This window comes from Argiope bruennichi, chromosome 7, assembly GCF_947563725.1.
Source record: "Argiope bruennichi chromosome 7, qqArgBrue1.1, whole genome shotgun sequence".
Taxonomy (NCBI): Eukaryota; Metazoa; Arthropoda; class Arachnida; order Araneae; family Araneidae; genus Argiope; species Argiope bruennichi.
The window spans coordinates 67794667-67807568 of NC_079157.1; the positions used below are offsets into that span (position 1 = coordinate 67794667).

General features: G+C 34.7%; 1 protein-coding gene across 1 annotated transcript in view; it reads left to right on the forward strand.

Moving 5' to 3' along the window:
* The window catches only part of LOC129975416 (uncharacterized PE-PGRS family protein PE_PGRS54-like), a 35741-nt gene extending 23581 nt beyond the window's left edge, over positions 1 to 12160 (forward strand). Inside the window, exons 19-24 of the mRNA XM_056088479.1 lie at positions 1744 to 2295; positions 4084 to 4722; positions 6511 to 7149; positions 8937 to 9029; positions 9075 to 9182; positions 11183 to 12160. Coding sequence (XP_055944454.1) covers positions 1744 to 2295; positions 4084 to 4722; positions 6511 to 7149; positions 8937 to 9029; positions 9075 to 9182; positions 11183 to 12075 — 2924 coding nt within the window. The 3' untranslated portion in view covers positions 12076 to 12160. The remainder of the gene's footprint in view (positions 1 to 1743; positions 2296 to 4083; positions 4723 to 6510; positions 7150 to 8936; positions 9030 to 9074; positions 9183 to 11182) is intronic.
* Positions 12161 to 12902: the final 742 nt, after the last annotated feature.

The following is a 12902-nucleotide window of genomic DNA, read 5'->3' on the forward strand; positions in this document are numbered from 1 at the left end:
AAGTTTATTTTCGTTCTTACCATCTAAAGAAACTCTCACCCTAAACGTTCATTAACCCTACACGTTTATTAACTTTCCAAGTAGTTTCAGTCGACGTCAAAATTGACACTCTCAGGGCAGATAATTGAAGTGTAGACGTTCGAGTACGAAGTTCAACAATTTTTAAGTCAAAAGTTAAGCACCATTAAACTAAACATGAATTCAAATATTAAAACAAAATCGGACAAAGAGCATTAGTTTCTACATTTATTAATAACTGCTAAATTTTTTAGACATTAATAAATGTGCGTTTTCCATGTGAATAAAAAAGGTCAAAGCAGGAATTTCGTCTAATCCAGTTTCTACAAACAGAACCAGAAAAGTCAAAGGTAAATGAGTTTAAATTAAAATAACAATCATATTTCAATGTTATACAAAGGTTCTAAATGGCAACGCAATTTTGAATTTACATTTGAATTATATTAATGAATGAATAGATGTTAGGGTATTAAGATGACTGCGAATAAAAATAATATTTTACAGTGAAATCGAAATAATATTTCCTACTTATTCTAAAAGAAAATGAAATGAAGAAATAATTGTGGAAACTTTACATGGAGCTGTAAAATTCAATTAATAAAACAAAATTAAAAAGGTCCCAAATAGCGAACGGTATGAAGATACTTATTAGTAGTTTTCGATTTCGCTCATTTGTTTTATTATTATGTCAGGAATGCAATGCTAATAAAATTTGCATATATAGATATATATTACTATTTAAATGAAATTTCTGTAATTCATACAATTTTTGACCAAAATATATAATTTACTAAGATTACATTTCCAAATACTCGTTCGTATTTTATACGATATGGACGGAACTAAGTTTTAAGGAAACATATTTACCGTATAATATAAAATTTTTAATTCTGAAGAAGATATCTTGTATTTCATGTATCGATATTAAATTCGGAGAAAATATCTTTGAAATTGAAATAACCTTCAAATGATATATAGTCCCTTTGGTTCTGATAGATTCTTAATTATCGCTTTGTTAAAATAATTAGGATACCAATATTTTTTCCGGGATTATTATTTATAATATATACCTCTTTACCGAATGCTCTTTAAGAAAGGTATTTGAATGAAAACTTATCTTAAAGAGGATATCTTAATTAAGTCATTCGTTTTTATTCATAACTTGACTGATAAACACTCCATATATATTAACAGGATATTTCTACATAAAATGTTCTAGAAAATGCATTATAATATGCAAATTATGCATAATTATAAGATCTCTATGAAATTATTCCAGATGAATCCAAAGTGTCACACACATAAATGGCAGAAATCGTGTATGTTCATTTTTCCTTTATTTCGAATAATATGCATTTTTCATTTTAAAAACGAAAAGAAAACAAAGGTTAAATTTTCCTAATTATTCTACAGATAGTGATTTCCGTATAATGCTTAATGAAGGATTTGAACATGGAAAATTGGACAAAAGTTTTTCATATAAAGTACCGAAAAAAATCCAACGTACATTGAGGCGTTTTCTATTGTGAAAGAAAGAAATGCTTCCATATTCGATTCCATACTCAAATATGCTATTAACTAGAAACATTATATGAAATTATCAATCTGAATTATTAATTCTAATTTCTAAAAATAGTGAATAATAGCTTTTAAATAATATGCGCTTCTTTTATTGCATCAGTTTTAAAATAGAGAATTAAAAATCTATCTCAAAATTTGATAAAGGTCCAGGAGGCCAAGGACCATACGGATCTGGAGAGCAAGGGCCAGGAGGTGCCGGCCAACAAGGTCCTGGCGGTCAAGGACCATACGGACCAGGTGCAGCAGCCGCCGCAGCAGCAGCCGCTGGAGGATATGGACCAGGAGCTGGACAACAAGGCCCAGGTGGAGCCGGACAACAAGGACCCGGATCCCAAGGACCTGGTGGACAAGGACCATACGGACCCGGAGCAGGACAACAAGGACCTGGAAGTCAAGGACCAGGAAGTGGTGGACAACAAGGACCAGGTGGTCAAGGACCTTATGGACCAAGTGCAGCCGCCGCAGCAGCAGCCGCTGGAGGCTATGGACCTGGAGCTGGACAACAAGGACCTGGAAGTCAAGGACCAGGAAGTGGTGGACAACAAGGACCTGGAAGTCAAGGACCAGGAAGTGGTGGACAACAAGGACCTGGTGGTCAAGGACCTTATGGACCAAGTGCAACCGCCGCAGCAGCAGCAGCTGGAGGATATGGACCTGGAGCTGGACAACAAGGACCAGGAAGTGGCGGACAACAAGGTGATTTATATTTCCGTGTATACTGAACCGTTTGGAAATAGTGGGAAGTTTATTTTCGTTCTTACCATCTAAAGAAACTCTCACCCTAAACGTTCATTAACCCTACACGTTTATTAACTTTCCAAGTAGTTTCAGTCGACGTCAAAATTGACACTCTCAGGGCAGATAATTGAAGTGTAGACGTTCGAGTACGAAGTTCAACAATTTTTAAGTCAAAAGTTAAGCACCATTAAACTAAACATGAATTCAAATATTAAAACAAAATCGGACAAAGAGCATTAGTTTCTACATTTATTAATAACTGCTAAATTTTTTAGACATTAATAAATGTGCGTTTTCCATGTGAATAAAAAAGGTCAAAGCAGGAATTTCGTCTAATCCAGTTTCTACAAACAGAACCAGAAAAGTCAAAGGTAAATGAGTTTAAATTAAAATAACAATCATATTTCAATGTTATACAAAGGTTCTAAATGGCAACGCAATTTTGAATTTACATTTGAATTATATTAATGAATGAATAGATGTTAGGGTATTAAGATGACTGCGAATAAAAATAATATTTTACAGTGAAATCGAAATAATATTTCCTACTTATTCTAAAAGAAAATGAAATGAAGAAATAATTGTGGAAACTTTACATGGAGCTGTAAAATTCAATTAATAAAACAAAATTAAAAAGGTCCCAAATAGCGAACGGTATGAAGATACTTATTAGTAGTTTTCGATTTCGCTCATTTGTTTTATTATTATGTCAGGAATGCAATGCTAATAAAATTTGAATATAGAGATATATATTACTATTTAAATAAAATTTCTGTCATTCATACAATTTTTGACCAAAATATATAATTTACTAAGATTACATTTCTAAATACTCGTTCGTATTTTATACGATATGGACGGAACTAAGTTTTAAGGAAACATATTTACCGTATAATATAAAATTTTTAATTCTGAAGAAGATATCTTGTATTTCACGTATCGATATTAAATTCGGAGAAAATATCTTTGAAATTGAAATAAACTTCAAATGATATATAGTCCCTTTGGTTCTGATAGATTCTTAATTATCGCTTTGTTAAAATAATTAGGATACCAATATTTTTTCCGGGATTATTATTTATAATATATACCTCTTTACCGAATGCTCTTTAAGAAAGGTATTTGAATGAAAACTTATCTTAAAGAGGATATCTTAATTAAGTCATTCGTTTTTATTCATAACTTGACTGATAAACACTCCATATATATTAACAGGATATTTCTACATAAAATGTTCTAGAAAATGCATTATAATATGCAAATTATGCATAATTATAAGATCTCTATGAAATTATTCCAGATGAATCCAAAGTGTCACACACATAAATAGCAGAAATCGTGTATGTTCATTTTTCCTTTATTTCGAATAATATGCATTTTTCATTTTAAAAACGAAAAGAAAACAAAGGTTAAATTTTCCTAATTATTCTACAGATAGTGATTTCCGTATAATGCTTAATGAAGGATTTGAACATGGAAAATTGGACAAAGGTTTTTCATATAAAGTACCGAAAAAAATCCAACGTACATTGAGGCGTTTTCTATTGTGAAAGAAAGAAATGCTTCCATATTCGATTCCATACTCAAATATGCTATTAACTAGAAACATTATATGAAATTATCAATCTGAATTATTAATTCTAATTTCTAAAAATAGTGAATAATAGCTTTTAAATAATATGCGCTTCTTTTATTGCATCAGTTTTAAAATAGAGAATTAAAAATCTATCTCAAAATTTGATAAAGGTCCAGGAGGCCAAGGACCATACGGATCTGGACAGCAAGGGCCAGGAGGTGCCGGCCAACAAGGTCCTGGCGGTCAAGGACCATACGGACCAGGTGCAGCAGCCGCCGCCGCAGCAGCCGCTGGAGGATATGGACCAGGAGCTGGACAACAAGGCCCAGGTGGAGCCGGACAACAAGGACCCGGATCCCAAGGACCTGGTGGACAAGGACCATACGGACCCGGAGCAGGACAACAAGGACCTGGAAGTCAAGGACCAGGAAGTGGTGGACAACAAGGACCAGGTGGTCAAGGACCTTATGGACCAAGTGCAGCCGCCGCAGCAGCAGCCGCTGGAGGCTATGGACCTGGAGCTGGACAACAAGGACCTGGAAGTCAAGGACCAGGAAGTGGTGGACAACAAGGACCTGGTGGTCAAGGACCTTATGGACCAAGTGCAGCCGCCGCAGCAGCAGCCGCTGGAGGCTATGGACCTGGAGCTGGACAACAAGGACCTGGAAGTCAAGGACCAGGAAGTGGTGGACAACAAGGACCTGGTGGCCAAGGACCTTATGGACCAAGTGCAGCCGCCGCCGCAGCAGCAGCTGGAGGATATGGACCTGGAGCTGGACAACAAGGACCAGGAAGTGGCGGACAACAAGGTGATTTATACTTCCGTGTATACTGACCCGTTTGGAAATAGTGGAAAGTTTATTTTCGTTCTTACCATCTAAAGAAACTCTCACCCTAAACGTTCATTAACCCTACACGTTTATTAACTTTCCAAGTAGTTTCAGTCGACGTCAAAATTGACACTCTCAGGGCAGATAATTGAAGTGTAGACGTTCGAGTACAAAGTTCAACAATTTTTAAGTCAAAAGTTAAGCACCATTAAACTAAACATGAATTCAAATATTAAAACAAAATCGGACAAAGAGCATTAGTTTCTACATTTATTAATAACTGCTAAATTTTTTAGACATTAATAAATGTGCGTTTTCCATGTGAATAAAAAAGGTCAAAGCAGGAATTTCGTCTAATCCAGTTTTTACAAACAGAACCAGAAAAGTCAAAGGTAAATGAGTTTAAATTAAAGTAACAATCATATTTCAATGTTATACAAAGGTTCTAAATGGCAACGCAATTTTGAATTTACATTTGAATTATATTAATGAATGAATAGATGTTAGGGTATTAAGATGACTGCGAATAAAAATAATATTTTACACTGAAATCGAAATAATATTTCCTACTTATTCTAAAAGAAAATGAAATGAAGAAATAATTGTGGAAACTTTACATGGAGCTGTAAAATTCAATTAATAAAACAAAATTAAAAAGGTCCCAAATAGCCAAAGGTATGAAGATACTTATTAGTAGTTTTCGATTTCGCTCATTTGTTTTATTATTATGTCAGGAATGCAATGCTAATAAAATTTGAATATATAGATATATATTACTATTTAAATGAAATTTCTGTCATTCATACAATTTTTGACCAAAATATATAATTTACTAAGATTACATTTCCAAATACTCGTTCGTATTTTATACGATATGGACGGAACTAAGTTTTAAGGAAACATATTTACCGTATAATATAAAATTTTTAATTCTGAAGAAGATATCTTGTATTTCATGTATCGATATTAAATTCGGAGAAAATATCTTTGAAATTGAAATAAACTTCAAATCATATATAGTCCCTTTGGTTCTGATAGATTCTTAATTATCGCTTTGTTAAAATAATTAGGATACCAATATTTTTTCCGGGATTATTATTTATAATATATACCTCTTTACCGAATGCTCTTTAAGAAAGGTATTTGAATGAAAACTTATCTTAAAGAGGATATCTTAATTAAGTCATTCGTTTTTATTCATAACTTGACTGATAAACACTCCATATATATTAACAGGATATTTCTACATAAAATGTTCTAGAAAATGCATTATAATATGCAAATTATGCATAATTATAAGATCTCTATGAAATTATTCCAGATGAATCCAAAGTGTCACACACATAAATAGCAGAAATCGTGTATGTTCATTTTTCCTTTATTTCGAATAATATGCATTTTTCATTTTAAAAACGAAAAGAAAACAAAGGTTAAATTTTCCTAATTATTCTACAGATAGTGATTTCCGTATAATGCTTAATGAAGGATTTGAACATGGAAAATTGGACAAAGGTTTTTCATATAAAGTACCGAAAAAAATCCAACGTACATTGAGGCGTTTTCTATTGTGAAAGAAAGAAATGCTTCCATATTCGATTCCATACTCAAATATGCTATTAACTAGAAACATTATATGAAATTATCAATCTGAATTATTAATTCTAATTTCTAAAAATAGTGAATAATAGCTTTTAAATAATATGCGCTTCTTTTATTGCATCAGTTTTAAAATAGAGAATTAAAAATCTATCTCAAAATTTGATAAAGGTCCAGGAGGCCAAGGACCATACGGATCTGGACAGCAAGGGCCAGGAGGTGCCGGCCAACAAGGTCCTGGCGGTCAAGGACCATACGGACCAGGTGCAGCAGCCGCCGCAGCAGCAGCCGCTGGAGGATATGGACCAGGAGCTGGACAACAAGGCCCAGGTGGAGCCGGACAACAAGGACCCGGATCCCAAGGACCTGGTGGACAAGGACCATACGGACCCGGAGCAGGACAACAAGGACCTGGAAGTCAAGGACCAGGAAGTGGTGGACAACAAGGACCAGGTGGTCAAGGACCTTATGGACCAAGTGCAGCCGCCGCAGCAGCAGCCGCTGGAGGCTATGGACCTGGAGCTGGACAACAAGGACCTGGAAGTCAAGGACCAGGAAGTGGTGGACAACAAGGACCTGGTGGTCAAGGACCTTATGGACCAAGTGCAGCCGCCGCAGCAGCAGCCGCTGGAGGCTATGGACCTGGAGCTGGACAACAAGGACCTGGAAGTCAAGGACCAGGAAGTGGTGGACAACAAGGACCTGGTGGCCAAGGACCTTATGGACCAAGTGCAGCCGCCGCCGCAGCAGCAGCTGGAGGATATGGACCTGGAGCTGGACAACAAGGACCAGGAAGTGGCGGACAACAAGGTGATTTATACTTCCGTGTATACTGACCCGTTTGGAAATAGTGGAAAGTTTATTTTCGTTCTTACCATCTAAAGAAACTCTCACCCTAAACGTTCATTAACCCTACACGTTTATTAACTTTCCAAGTAGTTTCAGTCGACGTCAAAATTGACACTCTCAGGGCAGATAATTGAAGTGTAGACGTTCGAGTACAAAGTTCAACAATTTTTAAGTCAAAAGTTAAGCACCATTAAACTAAACATGAATTCAAATATTAAAACAAAATCGGACAAAGAGCATTAGTTTCTACATTTATTAATAACTGCTAAATTTTTTAGACATTAATAAATGTGCGTTTTCCATGTGAATAAAAAAGGTCAAAGCAGGAATTTCGTCTAATCCAGTTTTTACAAACAGAACCAGAAAAGTCAAAGGTAAATGAGTTTAAATTAAAGTAACAATCATATTTCAATGTTATACAAAGGTTCTAAATGGCAACGCAATTTTGAATTTACATTTGAATTATATTAATGAATGAATAGATGTTAGGGTATTAAGATGACTGCGAATAAAAATAATATTTTACACTGAAATCGAAATAATATTTCCTACTTATTCTAAAAGAAAATGAAATGAAGAAATAATTGTGGAAACTTTACATGGAGCTGTAAAATTCAATTAATAAAACAAAATTAAAAAGGTCCCAAATAGCCAAAGGTATGAAGATACTTATTAGTAGTTTTCGATTTCGCTCATTTGTTTTATTATTATGTCAGGAATGCAATGCTAATAAAATTTGAATATATAGATATATATTACTATTTAAATGAAATTTCTGTAATTCATACAATTTTTGACCAAAATATATAATTTACTAAGATTACATTTCCAAATACTCGTTCGTATTTTATACGATATGGACGGAACTAAGTTTTAAGGAAACATATTTACCGTATAATATAAAATTTTTAATTCTGAAGAAGATATCTTGTATTTCATGTATCGATATTAAATTCGGAGAAAATATCTTTGAAATTGAAATAAACTTCAAATCATATATAGTCCCTTTGGTTCTGATAGATTCTTAATTATCGCTTTGTTAAAATAATTAGGATACCAATATTTTTTCCGGGATTATTATTTATAATATATACCTCTTTACCGAATGCTCTTTAAGAAAGGTATTTGAATGAAAACTTATCTTAAAGAGGATATCTTAATTAAGTCATTCGTTTTTATTCATAACTTGACTGATAAACACTCCATATATATTAACAGGATATTTCTACATAAAATGTTCTAGAAAATGCATTATAATATGCAAATTATGCATAATTATAAGATCTCTATGAAATTATTCCAGATGAATCCAAAGTGTCACACACATAAATAGCAGAAATCGTGTATGTTCATTTTTCCTTTATTTCGAATAATATGCATTTTTCATTTTAAAAACGAAAAGAAAACAAAGGTTAAATTTTCCTAATTATTCTACAGATAGTGATTTCCGTATAATGCTTAATGAAGGATTTGAACATGGAAAATTGGACAAGGTTTTTCATATAAAGTACCGAAAAAAATCCAACGTACATTGAGGCGTTTTCTATTGTGAAAGAAAGAAATGCTTCCATATTCGATTCCATACTCAAATATGCTATTAACTAGAAACTTTATATGAAATTATCAATCTGAATTATTAATTCTAATTTCTAAAAATAGTGAATAATAGCTTTTAAATAATATGCGCTTCTTTTATTGCATCAGTTTTAAAATAGATAATTAAAAATCTATCTCAAAATTTGATAAAGGTCCAGGAGGCCAAGGACCATACGGATCTGGACAGCAAGGGCCAGGAGGTGCCGGCCAACAAGGTCCTGGCGGTCAAGGACCATACGGACCAGGTGCAGCAGCCGCCGCAGCAGCAGCCCCTGGAGGATATGGACCAGGAGCTGGACAACAAGGCCCAGGTGGAGCCGGACAACAAGGACCCGGATCCCAAGGACCTGGTGGACAAGGACCATACGGACCCGGAGCAGGACAACAAGGACCTGGAAGTCAAGGACCAGGAAGTGGTGGACAACAAGGACCAGGTGGTCAAGGACCTTATGGACCAAGTGCAGCCGCCGCAGCAGCAGCCGCTGGAGGCTATGGACCTGGAGCTGGACAACAAGGACCTGGAAGTCAAGGACCAGGAAGTGGTGGACAACAAGGACCTGGTGGTCAAGGACCTTATGGACCAAGTGCAGCCGCCGCAGCAGCAGCAGCTGGAGGATATGGACCAGGAGCTGGACAACAAGGACCAGGAAGTGGCGGACAACAAGGTGATTTATATTTCCGTGTATACTGACCCGTTTGGAAATAGTGGGAAGTTTAATTTCGTTCTTACCATCTAAAGAAACTCACACCCTAAACGTTCATTAACCCTTCACGTTTATTAACTTTCCAAGTTGTTTCAGTCGACATTAAAATTGACACTCTCAGGGCAGATATTTGAAGTGTAGACGTTCGAGTACGAAGTTCAAAAATTTTTAAGTCAAAAGTTAAGCACCATTAAACTAAACATGAATTCAAATATTAAAACAAAATCGGACAAAGAGCCTTAGTTTCTACATTTATTAATAACTGCTAAATTTTTTAGACATTAATAAATGTGCGTTTTCCATGTGAATAAAAAAGGTCAAAGCAGGAATTTCGTCTAATCCAGTTTCTACAAACAGAACCAGAAAAGTCAAAGGTAAATGAGTTTAAATTAAAATAACAATCATATTTCAATGTTATACAAAGGTTCTAAATGGCAACGCAATTTTGAATTTACATTTGAATTATATTAATGAATGAATAGATGTTAGGGTATTAAGATGGCTGCGAATAAAAGAAAATGAAATGAAGAAATAATTGTGGAAACTTTACATGGAGCTGTAAAATTCAATTAATAAAACAAAATTAAAAAGGTCCCAAATAGCGAACGGTATGAAGATACTTATTAGTAGTTTTCGATTTCGCTCATTTGTTTTATTATTATGTCAGGAATGCAATGCTAATAAAATTTGAATATATAGATATATATTACTATTTAAATGAAATTTCTGTAATTCATACAATTTTTGACCACCATATATAATTTACTAAGATTACATTTCCAAATACTCGTTCGTATTTTATACGATATGAACGGAACTACGTTTTAAGGAATCATATTTACCGTATAATATAAAATTTTTAATTCTGAAGAAGGTATCTTGTATTTCAAGTATCGATATTAAATTCGGAGAAAATATCTTTGAAATAACCTTCAAACGATATATAGTCCCTTTATTTCTGATAGATTCTTAATCATCGCTTTGTTAAAATAATTAGGATACCAATATATTTTCCTGGATTATTATTTATAATATATACCTTTTTACCGAATGCTCTTTAAGAAAGGTATTTGAATGAAAACATATTTTAAAGAAGATATCTTAATTAAGTCATTCATTTTTATTCATAACTTGACTGATAAACACTCCATATATATTAAAAGGATATTTCTACATGAAATGTTCTAGAAAATACATTATAATAAGCAAATTATGCATAATTACAAGATCTCTATGAATTTATTTTAGATGAATCCAAAGTGTCACACACATAAATAGCAGAAATCGTGCATGTTCATTTTTCCTTTATTTCGAATAATATGCATTTTCCCCTTGAAAAACGAAAAGAAAACAAAGGTTAAATGTTCCTAATTATTCTACAGAAAGTGATTTCCGTATAATGCTTAATGAAGGATTTGAACATGGAAAATTGGACAAAGGTTTTTCATATAAAGTACCGAAAAAAATCCAACGTACATTGAGGCGTTTTCTATTGTGAAAGAAAGAAATGCTTCAATATTCGATTCCATACTCAAATATGCGATTAACTAGAAAAATTATATGAAATTATCAATCTGAATTATTAATTCTAATTTCTAAAAATAGTGAATAATGGCTTTTAAATAATAAGCGCTTCTTTTATTGCATCAGTTTTAAAATAGAGAATTAAAAATCTATCTTAAAATTTGATAAAGGTCCAGGAGGCCAAGGACCATACGGATCTGGACAGCAAGGGCCAGGAGGTGCCGGCCAACAAGGTCCTGGTGGTCAAGGACCATACGGACCAGGTGCAGCAGCCGCAGCAGCAGCAGCCGCTGGAGGATATGGACCAGGAGCTGGACAGCAAGGCCCAGGTGGAGCCAGACAACAAGGACCCGGATCCCAAGGACCAGGAGGTGCCGGTCAACAAGGACCTGGTGGACAAGGGCCATACGGACCAGGAGCAGCCGCCGCAGCAGCAGCAGTAGGAGGATATGGACCAGGAGCAGGACAACAAGGACCTGGAAGTCAAGGACCAGGAAGTGGTGGACAACAAGGACCTGGTGGTCAAGGACCTTATGGACCAAGTGCAGCCGCCGCAGCAGCAGCCGCTGGAGGTTATGGACCTGGAGCTGGACAACAAGGACCTGGAAGTCAAGGACCAGGAAGTGGTGGACAACAAGGACCTGGTGGTCAAGGACCTTATGGACCAAGTGCCGCCGCCGCCGCAGCAGCAGCTGCTGGAGGCTATGGACCAGGAGCTGGACAACAAGGACCAAGCAGTCAGGCACCAGTTGCATCCGCTGCAGCCTCTCGCCTTTCTTCTCCTCAAGCCAGTGCTAGAGTTTCATCTGCTGTGTCAACTTTGGTGTCGAGTGGTCCTACGAGTCCTGCCGCACTCTCTAATGCTATCAGTAGCGTTGTATCACAAGTTAGTGCAAGTAATCCTGGTCTTTCTGGTTGCGATGTACTTGTACAAGCATTGCTGGAAATCGTATCCGCCCTCGTACACATTCTTGGGTCTTCCAGCATTGGGCAAATTAATTACGCCGCGTCTTCTCAATACGCCCAGATGGTAGGGAATTCTGTAGCTCAAGCCCTTGGTTAATGTTGCTGTAAATGATTACAAAATATTTTAATGTCTAATTATGGCACATTTGTAATCTTTCTAAATAAATTCTGAATCATATTAATATGGTCTGAGTCTGTTTATTTTTTGAAAATTTATGTAGCATAATTAAGGTTTTCCTATATAAGTTTCTCTTGTTTTGAATCGATAATGATATCTTGACCCACATGCTCATTCCGATCCGAATTTTTGTACTTGTCAAAGTCTTTTTTTTTTAATTTCGGATCTTCTACGTTTCTGAATATATTCTCCAGAGTTGGTATATGATTAATATTTTATTCAACATTATAACACGATTATGACTACAAAAGTTTGTGTTTAAACCTATTAGAAATTCTACACTCTGGTTCATTTTTATTAAAGCGACACGAGTGAAATGAGCAGAAAAATTTATCTCGTGAATACGTAATTGAAACTCCATATATATAATTATATCGATTAAATTCAGTCAATCCTACTAAAAATTAAAAGAGTTTTATACGTATGATTAAAATTTATGGATTCAAATATTAGTAAGCAAAATATCATTCTTTATTGTATGAAAATTTAGACCAAATCTTGTATTTTACCTTTTTTTTACAATTTCTTTATATTTAACGCAAATCTATAAAAAAAGTTCCTAAATCTTCAGTATAATCTCTGTAGGATTCAAAACGTAGATTTTATTTCAAGTGCATTAATTGCTCATAAATGCATATCTTTCATTCCAAATCATTATCCGAAAGGAATGAAAGAAAGTGAATTATTAAACTGGATGATGCAAATAATTATTTTACCTTGAAGTTTATAAATTACTTCCACTTTAA